The 14611-nt window shown below is 40.4% G+C and overlaps 2 protein-coding genes across 2 annotated transcripts; both read right to left on the bottom strand.

Annotated features, from left to right (window-relative positions):
* Positions 1 to 96: 96 nt before the first annotated feature.
* On the bottom strand, positions 97 to 1802 carry N7477_007222 (uncharacterized protein; the record flags this gene model as incomplete). Its single annotated transcript, XM_056968885.1, has 3 exons — positions 97 to 758; positions 832 to 1325; positions 1387 to 1802. The coding sequence occupies 3 exons, from the start codon at positions 1800 to 1802 to the stop codon at positions 97 to 99; spliced, it is 1572 nt and encodes a 523-aa protein (XP_056818917.1).
* A 3195-nt stretch (positions 1803 to 4997) lies between these two features.
* N7477_007221 (flavin-containing monooxygenase) lies at positions 4998 to 7110 on the bottom strand (the record flags this gene model as incomplete). Its single annotated transcript, XM_056968884.1, has 6 exons — positions 4998 to 5049; positions 5113 to 5805; positions 5866 to 6626; positions 6678 to 6705; positions 6756 to 6761; positions 6815 to 7110. The coding sequence occupies 6 exons, from the start codon at positions 7108 to 7110 to the stop codon at positions 4998 to 5000; spliced, it is 1836 nt and encodes a 611-aa protein (XP_056818916.1).
* Between the last annotated feature and the right edge of the window lie 7501 nt (positions 7111 to 14611).

The following is a 14611-nucleotide window of genomic DNA, read 5'->3' as shown; positions in this document are numbered from 1 at the left end:
ACACCACGTCAGCAAATCCCAAATTTCACTTCAAATCCTAGTTCAATTTTCATTGCAGTCAGATTGTAATGCGAAACATCCTATAGACAGACCCCTTTAAACGTTCTCAACCATCTCAACTGACGGACCCGACATGTCCTTGCTATCATTTCCATCACCCTCATCCAGCGTATCAACGTTCAACTCACGCTGATAAACGGCAACCATATCTTCATCACCAAATATGGCGGCAATCTCCTCAAGCGGTTTATTCTTCGTATCCTTAAACCAAAACATAACAACGACCCCCGCAACACCTGGAATGCACGTAAAAACTAAATACCAGCGCCACGAAATACTACTCATGGCGGAAGGTGTAGCCTGTAGCCACATCAAGTTGGTAGCCGAAAGAACAGCCATCGCAATAGCAAATCCTTGGGATCGGACATGCGAAGGCCAGATTTCGGCAATGTAGAAGTATGTAGGCCCGTCAAGGAAAAGTGAGAAGGTGGCTTGGAAGAGGAAAATGATTGCGACGCATGCGCTTAGTCCGGGACGGTTGTCAGTCCCGAGGTAGAAACTTTGTAGTGCTGTGAGAGTGCCCACTAGAGCGGCACAGCCCAGTAGACCACCGGCAATCAGCCAGTTACGGCGTACGCGGTCGACAAATGTCATGGCGACGACGTTGAAGACGAAGCCGGCTAATTGGAAGCCGCACTGGAAGTTGAGAATTTGAACCGTGTCGAAACCGAGGGATTTCCAGATGATGGAGCCGTAATCTAATGAGGATCCAAAGATTAGCGACCAGATTTGGAAACATAAGAACCACAGCAGATAAAAACATTGACTTACTCAGAATGACCAAGACACCCGAGCTCATGAGCGCAAACTCAAGGAAAACAGTCATCGCCAATCTCTTCCGCATAGAGGATTTCTTGAACAGGGTCCAGTATGAAGTAGCAAATTCTGCATCAAGTCTGATCTGCTTCTTCATCTGGAAGAATTCTCGTCGCGCAAATTCTTGCTCCGGATCATCGGGGCTAGAATGCATGCGCATAATGATTTTACGGGCCTCTTCAGTGCGATCCTTGGACAACAAATATCGTGGCGACTCCGGCAACCAATATAAGCCGCATAGGATAATGACCGGCAGTGCCATTTGAAGTGCGATGGGCCCCCGCCATTGGTTGTCACCTGAAACAAAGTAAAATCCCAGACCGACGTAGCAAGCAACTGTATAACCGACCATCATCATCACGGCATGTATGTCGGTGAGGAGGCCTCGGAGGCGAGGAGGAGCTAGCTCAGCGACCCAAATGGGGACACTGGAGAGGATGACCATCGCACTAAGAGTGAAAGCAAAATTTCAACCAAAGGTATGTTTCAAAATCGAGGGATAAGACTTACCCAAAACCACTGAAAAAGCGAAATGCAATGAACATGGTCGGGTTGACAGACGCGGTCATCAGGGCACCAGAAAAGATGAGAAGAGCATTTCCGAATCCCGCTGAGAATTTACGTCCAAATTGATTACTGCTCCAACCTGCGAAAAAACTGCCAAACACGCCGCCAGTGTAGAACAGTGCATTCATGGCACCTGTGATGGCCTCGGCATTTGGAGCCGTGTCTAATTTGAAGTGTGCGACGAAAGACGGCTGTGTAAGGGTTGTCGCAATGACAGAGCCCGCATATCCATAAGCGGCGGAACTAAGGGTGATAAAGAAGACAACTGCAGCGGTGTACACGTTGATATGTTGATGTTTGTTGAATTGGTCGTCTCTCCTTTGCAGCGTTTCGGTGGGCTCTAACTTTTTGAGCTGCATGATGATAGTTGCTTCAAGTTTTATGTTTTTCAATGAGAGTACTGCTCCGATGTACTTCCCCAGCCAGCGTCTTAAATAATTACGTTTAGATCTACATACTGGCCTTGTATGTTTGACATCAACCGGTGTCAAATGCCGATATCTCAGTGCCTGCGGCTGACAGCCATGGGTAATTCCAGGCTTTACCAGATCGATCACATTCCACGCGTTTTACAGATTGTAGCTTTCGTATTATTTTTCCACGGAAGTAACTATTAATTTCGGAATGATATAATCAAAGAAATACAGTTCAACCCCAGGCTAGACTCTGAAAGCCATGGGGTAATTGCGGGGTAAGTGCCGGGATTCTCACCGATACTTGGCCATAGGGTCTAGTTAAGCCAAGCTCGGGAGTTGTTACCAGTTGACTCACAGGGCATTTGAGCTTTACATGACTTGATACCTAGGGAGCTACTTGAGTGGGAAACAACTGAGCTTGTTGTGTTTTGACAAACCTTGGTCGTGATATGAGTCTGGTCAAGAAGATACCCGTGGGCTTTTCATATATTCTCTGGAGCAACGGAAAATAAAAAGAGAAGTCGAGTGAAAATTTAGGTAAATTTTTATGCCCAAACATTTTGGTTCCTTTGAAACCATTATATCCGTCATTCAATGTCATCAACCCAACGTGAAGCCCGATGGTGCTATCCACTACATGAAACTGCAGACTTGCGGAGTGATGGACTTGGTAGAATTACTGAAGGGGCCCTGAAGAAGGTGGCGTAGGATGAGTACTAGAGATCCCGGCTCAACTATCAATCTCAGGTATCAGGTTGGATTAGGCAATACCACCCAGAGAAAATTGATTTGGATAGTAGATCCATCTAACGTAATCCACAAGCCATCCGCCACCACAACCCATCCGCCACCCCACCCACTTATTCTTCTATTCATGAAGCCTTTAAACTACCACAATGCATTTATATTCAATTTAATCTCTATCTGGACATATATTAGCACTATGGCCAGGCCTTCTTGCATACGCTGCATGCATATTGACGTCTATTGGTTGACTCAACGGTCGCTGAAGCTCTCCGGGTGGGTGTTGTAGAGACCACCCCACCACCTTCTATGCCCCCTGGTAGACCAATGCCTTGCCTATGGGCTTCATGAACGAATAAGCCCTCATCGCGCTGTATTTGCCGTTTAGGCAATGCCTTTTTTTTTATCTTTTTATAGTTTGCAGCACGTAGATCTGTCACTTCTTGCTCCAATAGAAGGATACGCTTTATGACTTGTTCGCATGCCTTGTAAGCCTGATTAAACACCTCTTTTGTAGGCGTCGGTGGGCTATCTGACCGATACTTAATAAGACGCTTTGCTGATGCCCTATGCTTTGAAAGCTGTTTGATATTGCTTGGTGTTTCGGGGCAATAAATGCTTGATCGGCTTGATGGTCGGTCTGATAGTGTAGGCAGACGAAGCTAAATATTGAGCTTATCAAGGACTTCTGCCGCATTCAACGGTATTAAACCGGTCGCTTTGAATGCATTCTGGATGCTTCTAACCTGAAAGGCGTCTTCGCGTGCGCGTGGGTAGGCTACAAGGAAATCAAGCTTGTCGATATGATTTATCCCTATATGTGTCTATTGGTCCACTAAGCGACCGTATAATCGTTTTAGCACTGCGAAACAGTCTACATCTAGCGGCTATAATAGATATAAGCTATACGGTGGCATATATATAGGTATAACGTCGTTTTTAGTGCATAGACGATCAAATTCAGGCATAAGGTGGCTTCCATAACCATCAAGAATCAATAGCCTATACCGACCACGTATGCGGTTTGCGGTTAAAGGAATAAAAAGCGTTCGAAGCCATCGAAGCCTAATTGCGTCAGATGTCCACCTATTTGGGCTTACCTCGAAGCGCCAGTCCTTTGGGGTATCATAGAACCATAATTTAATATAGCGCTTGCCTTTGAATATAATCAACGGTGGTAAAGCCTAGCCTAAAGCATTAACTGTCTCTACTGCGGTCACCTATTCACGATTGCCTGGCTGTAAGACAGATCTCCGGCCATAGTATTCAGCTCTAGTGACCACTTTTGCGGTAGAAACGAGGCCCATTACGAAGCCTGTTTCATCGAATTTATAGATATTATCAGGCGGGATACCATAGCGCGTAATAGTCTCCCTAACTAGCTGAAACCAGTCATTTAATACCCGGGGATCCTCTTGCTCTGTACGCTGATAGTTATATCGTCGCGAGAAACGTGTTTGGATAGACGGTGTACGTTTGATATAGTTCCCAACCCAATTTACGCCGACTGTAGTGGAACCGGTAGCCCTAAGAAGAATATTGGCCATATTGCGTACCATTGCATGCCGAGGGGATGCACCGCGATTATCCATAGATAGAATCCACTTGGTAAGCGTATCCTTATCTAGCTGGGTCATTTTATGGCCATTAGCGCGTGTAGTAGCCTTTGAAAGATGACCATTAATGCGGTCGCGCAGCGTAGATCGCGGTATGCTATAGACGCGCGCAGCAGCCGTGATAGTCGGAATATCCTTATTTTTAAAAGCCTGGATTGCAAGTTCAAGCCTACCCTCTTGATGGATAGCATCTTGGCTTGTTTCGGAACGAATTGGTGGCATAATAAATGATTTAAAGTGGTGGGGGATATACGGAGACGCGAAATTGGACGGGGTGGCGGATGGGTTGTGGTGGCGGATGGCTTGTGGATTACGTTACAGCACGTACCAAAATGTAAAATCAAATATTGTAGTGGGAGAATTGGTGACATAATGAGCCTATGTGTGGCCTCAGGCATGATTTAATGTCTGCAGTGCATAGTACATCTCCAGACACACTTGGAGGGAGACAAGTCATCTACCCAATTCATTCAGGATTCACCCAATTTCTTCTATCCATGATGCAGCATTAAGATTATCCCGCACGGCCGCAACAGGGCATCAGTACGGCCTCATCCAGCATCCTCTACACCAGACAGGCAGTGTGTGTGTGTGTTGTCCAGTCTGCATCGCCAGACAGCCATCGAGCCGTTCCCATTTCAATATTTAATTCAAGTTTCGTCATGGTATTTCCAATAGTTCGATTTGATCTAAATGCATGTACTATCTAATAAGTCACACGAGGATGTCAAAAATGAAAGATCGAGTCAGACGGAATATTCCAACACAGAGCCCGCCCTTAAAACTTTGCTGTAATCATCTTCTCGGCCGCAACTGAAGGAATGAACCATCTATATAGCATCAATATCAGTAAGCCATTGTCTTAGATCAGTTGAATGAGATGAGAAACTTACGTCAGATCCTTGTCTGACTTTTCTTTACACTCATCGGCGATAAATCCATTACCTAGCCAGGCAAAGGTTAGATCTTCACCTTCGCATAGACTCTCCCAGTCAAAGTCCTCCCAGCGAGGGTGGCTCAAAAGCTGGAAGTAGTGCAATCTTGAGCCGGGATGAAGCGAGATCAAAGGACCCTCTGGCTTGCCATTCTTGTATGTCGATGCACAGTTGGAATTCCAGGCAGTCTTCTCCAGCCAGGCTAGAGCTTGGCGTTGATACGCACGAGGGATATGCGGCTTTGGCACAACAGAGCTATAGTTCTCTGTTTGAAGTTTGCGGACAAATTTGGCAATGTACTCCGTCACGCGCTCAAGAGAGCTGACCACGCTGCCGTGCCCAAGGGGACTGCCTGGACCAAGGTAGATGAAGTAGTTGGGCATATCAGCAGCAGTGACTGAGAGATAGCACTCAGGGTTATCATCCCATTTCTCCTGCAGGTTGATGTTATTGCGACCGATGACAGGGTAGCGAGGCGAGAAAGACATGTTGAAACCGGTGGCACAGATGATCGTGTCAACGTCTCGTTGTTCACCGTTGTCTGCTAGAAGACCAGTCTCATTGAAAGAGGTGATGCCTCCCCAGATGACTTCAACCTTGGGCGAGCAGAGAGCCTCAAGATAACCGTTTCCTGGTGTTGTGCGGCGACAGCTGCGAGTTGTCTTTCTTTAGCTTCCCTCCGTATGATAGACGATAACGGAAAGAACTTACCCAACGGCGAAATCTGGAACCAACTTTTGGCTGATTTCTGGCTTGGCAGAGAGCTTCTCATTCATCTGAGAGGTGGAGTATCTAAGGGCTTCCTTTTGAGCGTCTGAATCTTTGAGATAGAGGCGGAAACGAGAATTCAGCTCCGACTCAACCTCCTTCCGATACTGAAGATACTCCTCGGGGTGTGTGGCCCAGTGCTTCTTTTGTTCCTCTGTAAAGAAAACATTTGCGCCATTGGGACCAGCAAACTTCTGAGCGAAGCTAGCCGTTACCCATGTCTTACTACGAATGTAGACATAAACCTTCTCCACATCGTCGAGGATATTAGGTAGAATTTGGACACCGGTACTGCCGTTACCAATCAAAGCGACAGTCTTGCCCTTGAGATTGGCGGTCTTTGGCCAAGCAGCAGAATGAATCATCTCACCCTTAAAGGTTTCTCTTCCAGGAATGGTAGGCCACTTCCAGTCATTGAAGCATCCTCCTGCGTTGATCAGAACGTCACATTCTTCAATGAAAGGCTCTCCAGATTCTCCGTCCTTGTTGACTCGGTTGCTGACCATCAACTCTCTGCCGTCGGTCGCGACAATCTTCACTTGCCATTTCTGCTTCTCTTCAATCCACTTGGCACCGATGATTTTGTGAGAGACCTTCACATATTTTCGCAGATTGTGTTGATCAGCAACCGCTTCAATGTAGGTGTGGATGTCTTTTCCGGTAGCATAGTAGCTTTTGAAGTAAGGACATGGGGCCCAAGAGTACTATAAAAATGTTAGAGAACTGAAATACCAATGAAAAATTGTATTAAATACCTGGTAGTTGTGCACAGGGATATCACAGCTATGATCTAATAAGCATCAACCTATAGTGATGGCAGTGGGGTAACATACGCGCATCTGTCAACAAGTCAGTAAACATCCATAGTCAATGTGGAGCGAAATAAACATACCCGGGGTATCTGTTCTCATACCAAGTTCCTCCAACTGAGGCATTCTTTTCGTATACCGTGAGGCTCACGTTAGGAAGGTTGCCAAGTTCGACCTCACGCGCGAACGCCAAGCCACTGAAACCTGCACCAACGCAGATCACCTTCAATGCACGAGCTTCACCCAGTGGTAATCTTGAGATGGCGTATGCAAGTTCATCGCGCCCCTTGTAAAATTCTGTCGCCTCTCCCTGTGACACAGTGGGTGGCAGAACCTGTTGGAAGGATTTGAGAGCGTCCTCTTGAGCTTGTGTAGGCATGATGGAGTGTGATCTTGTTTCTGGTAAGGGGATAGATAGAGTAAATTAATTTTAAATTGTTTGAGTTGAAGACATATATAACATATATACTAAAGCATTTGTGTAGTGCTGTTGCCCGAACCCAGATGAAGCCGAACCAAGATGATACCGTTGGAACTCTGGTTCCGGTACATATTGGCACAAATTGCACAAATGTTATGTAAATAACGGTAACAAGGGGTGGCGTTACCGTAACCATCCCATCCCGCAAATACACGGGCAGAAACAATTCCGCGGAATGACTTTCTAGGATTCAGAGCAAAAAGGGGGTAATAGTCCCGTAGCATACCCACACCGCTTCGGGTGTTGGTCCGCCGGGGCCCAACGCAAATTTGGATCCTAACACATATCTTGAAGCTATTCACACCTATTGTTCCACACCCACTATGGATCCTTTGTATATAGCTATTGAGTAATGTATTTAGGCCGCTTGCGAAGCCGCTAGATACCGGAAAAACGCCAAAATCACCTCGCTAACGCGCGAATTTAACGTTCTAATAACCTAGCTGCGGGTACGTCTCCACGGTCGGCTATCTCGCTCTTAGCGTACTATTATTACTAAGCGTCTTAATCCCTCGTAAGAAACAGTATTGATTAGCTAGATCAATACTCTTAATAGCCTCTACGTTCTACCTACCGCGCGTATAGTTACAGTGAGTGCGAATGCGATAATCGAGAGAGATAGGGGAGCACCAGTTAATAAGATATAGGTATATAACTTTATTAAGCGCCTACCTAATAGCCTTTATTAGGTAAAATAAAAGCTAGCGAAGAAGGTAAGGGTTAAGGCTAAAGATATTAGTATCCTATAAGCTTAGTATAATTATCTTAAGCTATTCGTAAAGCGTATTCCGCTATCGAATATCTATAATTTTAATAAGACTAGCTTCTAGCTTAATTAGAGAAAGCCTTAAAAGGTTATTAACCGTAATAAATATTATATAAGGCTATTCTTAAGCGAAAGAGGTAATCTCCTGTTGGGATATAAGGGTAAAGCTACCACGAAGCAGATCGTGGCCCCTTAAGTCCGTGGGATCAACCTTAGTCCGACTAGGTCAGTCGGTGCCAGACAAAGGTAGAAGGTCAAAGGTCGTAGGATAGACTATAAGCAGATATAGCCTAAACGAAGGCAGAACCACAGTCCTGAGGATCAAAGGAAGAAGGTAGAGATGACTTTGGAAAGTGGAAAATGACTTAAGGAAAGTAGAACTGACTTGATTCTATCTGCTAGAAAAGAGGGACGTATTTATAGGCTAGGATAGCCTAGAAATGACGTCTAGAATGACATACAAATGACGTACAAACACTAGGCAGCAACATAATGAAGGTGGCAAAGAAGGGAACCGAAGAGAAGCGAAAAGAATGATGTCAAGGATCGACGGTCTAAGCCACCCCGAAAGCGCCCCCGCAGGATCAGGCTATGCATGCCTAAAGGTGGACCATTTTACCCCTAAGGGAAAGTGGTCCGCCTATCCTTAAGGGGACCGAGGGTCGAAGTCTGTTCACCGGGGTCCGAAGACCATGGTCGAAGTCCGCGGGCAAGGCATGCCCGAAAGCACCCCCAAAGGAACGGACCATTCATGCCTGAAGGCGGACCATTTACCCCTAAGGAAAATGGTCCCGCCTATCGTTCGGGGGAGGGCCGCGGACCAGAATCAGAAGTGGTCAAAACATCATTTTGATAGAAGAAAAATCTGGTCACGTGATCAATGCAATCTGGTCTTATATGTTGAATATAAGGATAGATCTTTCTATGTAGCATTGGTCTATATTCCAATATCTCCTAACTAGAATTAAGTGTGTTATAGCTAATAGATAGCTTACAGAGCTATATTTTATTATACTAAGTGTTATCTACCTTAAGCGATAATATAATAGTGTAACCCTCTTAGATAAATCACGAAATATAGTATCGTTATCTAGATATTCGAATAATATCCTTACGGTTAATTAGCTTTATTTCTTTTAGTAATATATCTATAACCGCGCCTATAGTAGTCAGAGGTTATTACTTTTCGATAGTTATAGCTTATATCTTATATAGGAATTCCTTTACCTTTACGAATAATAGAATATTATCGCCTTTATCTTCCCTCCGTATATTATATATATCGTTCAGCCTCTCGATAAAAGCCTATTTTAAGCCTTAAAAGAGAGATTCCGCGCTAAGAATAATACTCTCGCGCAGTAGGGTAGGGATATAAAGGATATTAGCGTCTTCTTCCGCGAGATCACTAATATATAGGAGTAGGTATTAAAGTCGCGTATTATTCGGAAGATATTTATAGACCGTAGTATTTATCCTTTTAATCTAGCTATAGTTATTAAACGCCTCGAGGCTATAAGATTACTTACGCTAGAGCTTTATTAGCTTACTAGGGATACTCTACCGCTATAATAATTATTTAGTTTACTTAGTTCCCCGCCTATATCTAAAACTTAGGCACGCTATATATAAGGGAAAATATCTAGGATAGCTAAGCGTAAGGGTATTAACCCAGATACTAGCCAGTAGATCGATCGGCTTTCCCGCTATATTATCTAGTGAAATGGGAACGGCTCGATGGCTGTCTGGCGATGCAGACTGGACAACACACACACACACACTGCCTGTCTGGTATAGAGGATACTGGATGAGGCCGTACTAATACCCTATTGCGGCCGTGCGGGATAATCTTAATACTATATTATGGATAGAAGAAATTGGGTGAATCCTGAATGAATTAGGTAGATAACTTATCTCTCTCTAAGTGTGTCTAGAGATATACTATATACTATAGATACTAAATTATGCCTAAGGCTATATATAGGCTTATTATATTATTAGTTCTCTTATCATATATTACCCCTCCCTATAAAATTAACTGTCTTATAGTTAAGTGCAGTTAATTTAGAATACCTAAGCCACTTTAATAAAAGTAAAGAAAGATAGGACTAGAATACCTATTCCCTATCGCCGCGGATATTATATCTCTTCCTTATTATGATTATCCTCCGGAGATATAACTTCTGGATTAGGGGGGACTAATATATAGCCCTAATACCTTATAATAGAAGAAGGAATCTTTCCTAAATATTAGCTTCTCCGCCTTAATTATATCTTTAAATAATTAGGTATATATTTACTGCGCCTTCTTCCTCTATAAGATAATATAGGCGGTTACTATAGCTTTATCCGGTCTAAAGAGGATATCTAACTTAGCTAATATATTAGGGTCTATCCAGCGGCTATAAATAACTAAGTATTTAGAGATTAAATCTTCTCTATAGAATTATAGCGCTATGTCGGCATATTCAAGGACTGTCAGTATTACCTTTGTCAGCATTATCAAGGACTGTCAGCATTACCTTTAGTCATCTCAGAAGACTATGATCTTTATAATTGGTCAGGTAAATACGAAAAGCCACCTAATTATAATAGGTCTATTAAAAGGTGTTCTATGGATAGACTATTAATGATGCCTTGATATAGGTCTAGACTATTGATGATACCTTGACATAGGTCTAGACTATTAATGATGCCTTGACAATAGGTCTAGACTAAAAATGATGCCTTGACAATAGGTCTAGACTATTAATGATGCCTTGACAACTAAAAATGATGCCTAGACTATGATTGATTTCAAAGCAAGACAGGCCTAGACTTAAAACAATGCAAGTCTAATATAGGCCTAGAATTTTGTTGATTGGATATAAATATGTCCGCAATTCTCTACAAGAAAAATATAATTCTTCTTCAATCATCATATCATACCCTGAGGGTTCCTATTAAGGAAATATTCTTATATTCATCGAAGGATAGAAGACTTGATCTCCCATTAGATCTCCCACTGGATCTCCCACACGCTATAAGGAATATATATTATAGACAGCTATATACGTTACTTATAAGCCTTAATAGAGTTCTTAGAGCTTATATAAGGTCTTAGTGTGCTTTAAATACTTCTTTTCATATACTAGACTTTAGGATATTTAGAGTTAAGTAGTTATCTCTAATATATATAAATTATAGTAAAATACTTCTCTGCCTCTTAGTTACGGGGCCTATTGTGATCACAGAAGGTGGTTACCTAATATATATACTGGTGCAACGGATCTCTCGGTACCGGAGAGATCTCGTTATGGCTTTTAGCCTATGGGTTAAGCGCGAGCACCAGCGTGTGAGATCTCACTATTAACTTATAGGGGATACTAAGTAAACTAATTCGGATATCACTAGCTATATAGATCTCCTTTACTTAGTTAGTACTATATCTCTTAGTATCTTCTAGGGTCTAAAGCTAATTATTAATCTTTTATATAAAGCTATCTAAAATATTTGTCTTATCCCGTACGAGAGCCTATTACTTCTGAATATAGCGATATATATTAGGTAAAATCTTAGTATAGTTCTATTTATCTTTATTGTCTAATACTAGACTACCTTATAGGATTATATTATCTTATTTAGTCTGTACTAGGTTATTTAGATTTATATCAATATACCTAAAATAAGTCTATTCCTTAGGTATAGTACTCTTTACGTAGTATAAATAGGAGATTAGTTAGTAAGCGTAGTCTAGCCAGAAGAAAATATAGTATATATAGTACGCTAGATCCTAACGGATAAGCTATTAAATAATACTATACTATATATTCCTTAATTATCTAAGGCGAGGCTTATCTATATAAGGTAGATAGTAATAATTATATATATCTATCTCCTTATATATAAGAGTAAGAAGGCTACCTAGGTAATACCTATTAAAGTCCTTCTTTAATTAGCTAAATAATTATAAAATAATTATACTCCCTCGCTTTATATTTATAACTTTAATATAATAGGTATAGATATTATAGGGTTAGGAGTAGGAGATACCCTATAATAGAGACTTTTAAAGGATAACTAGATTATCTTACGATAGTAAGCGATAATAGGAGGATTAGCCTAATACTTAAAGTAATAGAAATCTAACTATTACTTATCGATATCTAATAAAAATTATATCTAGTTCTCCTTTACTATAATATCTTAGTCCTTAGTATATTAATAAATAAAATTAATTTATATCGTTAGTGCTACGCAATCCTTACTAATATTATATATATTAAATAATTTAAATACTCTTTTTATAGTAAATTAATAGATTATATCCTTAGTAAAGGTCGAATCTAGTTCCGGAAGGGATAGCTTTCTAATACGCCTAAGTATTACTAACTTTAATCTATTAATAGTGTCCGTAAGAAGGGCTAAAGTCTTATTTATAGCTACTCTTCAGGCGATATAACTATATTTAGTAATCTCCTTTCTTTTCTATAAGGGGTTATATTTCTTATTACTTTTTAATAAGTAGTTATTAGGAAATAACTAGGCTATAAAAAGATTAGAGACTATATTAGATAAGTCGCTAATAGATATTAGGTCGGCTATATATTCCTTATCTAACTCTTTAAGCTATACTATTATATCCTATATATTATTAGGTATAATACTCTTAGGATTATAGTTATCTATTACTTTAATATTAGTATTAGCCTTATCCTTTATCTTAACTATAATAATAGAAATAAACTATCCTAAAAGAGTAGTCTAGCCTCTTAGTTCGATAATAGGTAGATCCTAGCTAAAGCCTACTTTATAGTAGTACCTATCTTAGTCTAATTATAGTCTATACTAAATAAGATTCTCTTATTTAAGGGCTAAGATATACTTCCGGAGAAAAGCCTTTAAAAGATCCCCTTAAATAACTCCTTTAGTATTTTAGATATCTCTGCTTAGCGATAATAAGTAGGAGAGAACTTTATTATTAAAAGAGAGGCAGACGTAATCGTAGCTAAGGCTACTAATAATAAACCTACTTATTAGCTCTACTATCGAATAAGTAAAAAGTAACCGAAGAAGGTATTCGCTTACTATTCTCCTTATATTTTAATAGCTTTTAGCTTATTTATAATAAGATATTACTTATTTTAGGCGTGTTATACTTATATTCTTTAGCCTTTAGACTACCTTCTCTAGAACTTCTTATACTCTTCTAAGCCTCTCTATAGTTCTTCCTTATTAATACATTAGTATAGTAAATTAATAGTACGCTTTATATAACTATAGTTTATAAGTAGCCTATCGAATAGTTAAGATATAAGCTTATATATCTAAAGCTACTTATAGCTTCGAAGAAGCTAGAGGGTATTCTTAATACTATTAATAGGCTATCTATATATCTCGATATCTTTTAGGTTACCGTTATCTATATTAATTAGAATTTATATATAAAGGTGTACAGAGATATATAAGGGTATAGTAAGGGGTTAGAAAGAGAGATATTATAAAGTAAAGTTTATAAAGTAAGATTTTTAAAGTAAAGTTTAGGGCTTTTAGTATTTTATATTCTAATACTTTATAGGGGATTTACTATATAGTCTTTTTAAACTAATAATAGAACTATAATAAATAAAGAAAAATCGTAGTTCGTGTTATAGCGGATTAGGAGAGATCGACTCGGGTCGGTTTTGTTCCGGGGTTAATTCGGTAGCGTCTCTACGCTAGAACGTAGCGGTAGCCTCGGGCGACGTAGGCGTATCGTTACCTTCGGTAGTAACGCGAGAGCGGAGGACACAGTCATTAATAGATATAATTCCTTAGGTAACCGATAAAAGAAAAATCAGAATTATAAAGAATCTACGTATTTAGGGTAGAAAGCCTATCGGTCAAGTAAGGAAGGATATCTAAACTAGGGTATAATATTATAAGAAGTAAGACTGATTCTTGCTAAGTCTAACTTATCTGGAAACCCCCTCGATTTAAATATGAATCGGGCCCGAGTCTTACTTATTACACTGCGGGGTAGACCTTCACCGCTAGTCCTTGGTATTCCTTTACAGTATCTCTTTAATAATTCTTTTTTTTCTTCCTTTCTCTTTATCGAGGCTACTTCCTTTTCTTATAATTTATAATATAGAATTATTTATATTAATATTATTTATATAGTAGAGTGCTATAGCTATCGCATATTAGGGCACCCCTACTCGGCTACTATTTTTAATTAGATAGGCTATATCTTTAGTAGTATCCGAAGTACCGCTATATCTTCTATATATTAGTCCGATAGTATTCCTTATAGGAACTAGGTATATTTAGGAGAATATTATATCTTAGCTAGTCACTCTTATTTGCCCGCACTAACTATATACCGTTATAATTATTAGTGAATATAATCTCCCGCTTAAGGTCTCAGATAGTCTTATAACCTTTAGGGTTAAACGCGATCCCCACCCTTTAGGTATGTATTTCTTTATATAGTGATATACCTTAATAAAAGAGCCTTCCCGGGGACGCTAATTAAAATAGTAATGGCTCGATAGCTATCTGGCGATACAGACTAAATAACATATATATATATACTGCCTGTCTGATATAGAGGATACTAGATAAGGCCGTACTGATACCCTATTGCAGCCGTGCGGGATAATCTTAATACTGTAT

This window comes from Penicillium maclennaniae (assembly GCF_028827695.1).
Source record: "Penicillium maclennaniae strain IBT 15551 chromosome Unknown utg000007l:1.0-4884863.0:1.0-4888362.0, whole genome shotgun sequence".
NCBI classification, from domain to species: Eukaryota; Fungi; Ascomycota; class Eurotiomycetes; order Eurotiales; family Aspergillaceae; genus Penicillium; species Penicillium maclennaniae.
The sequence above is the reverse complement of the archived record's forward strand: the minus strand, read 5'-3'. Positions and strand labels throughout refer to the sequence as shown.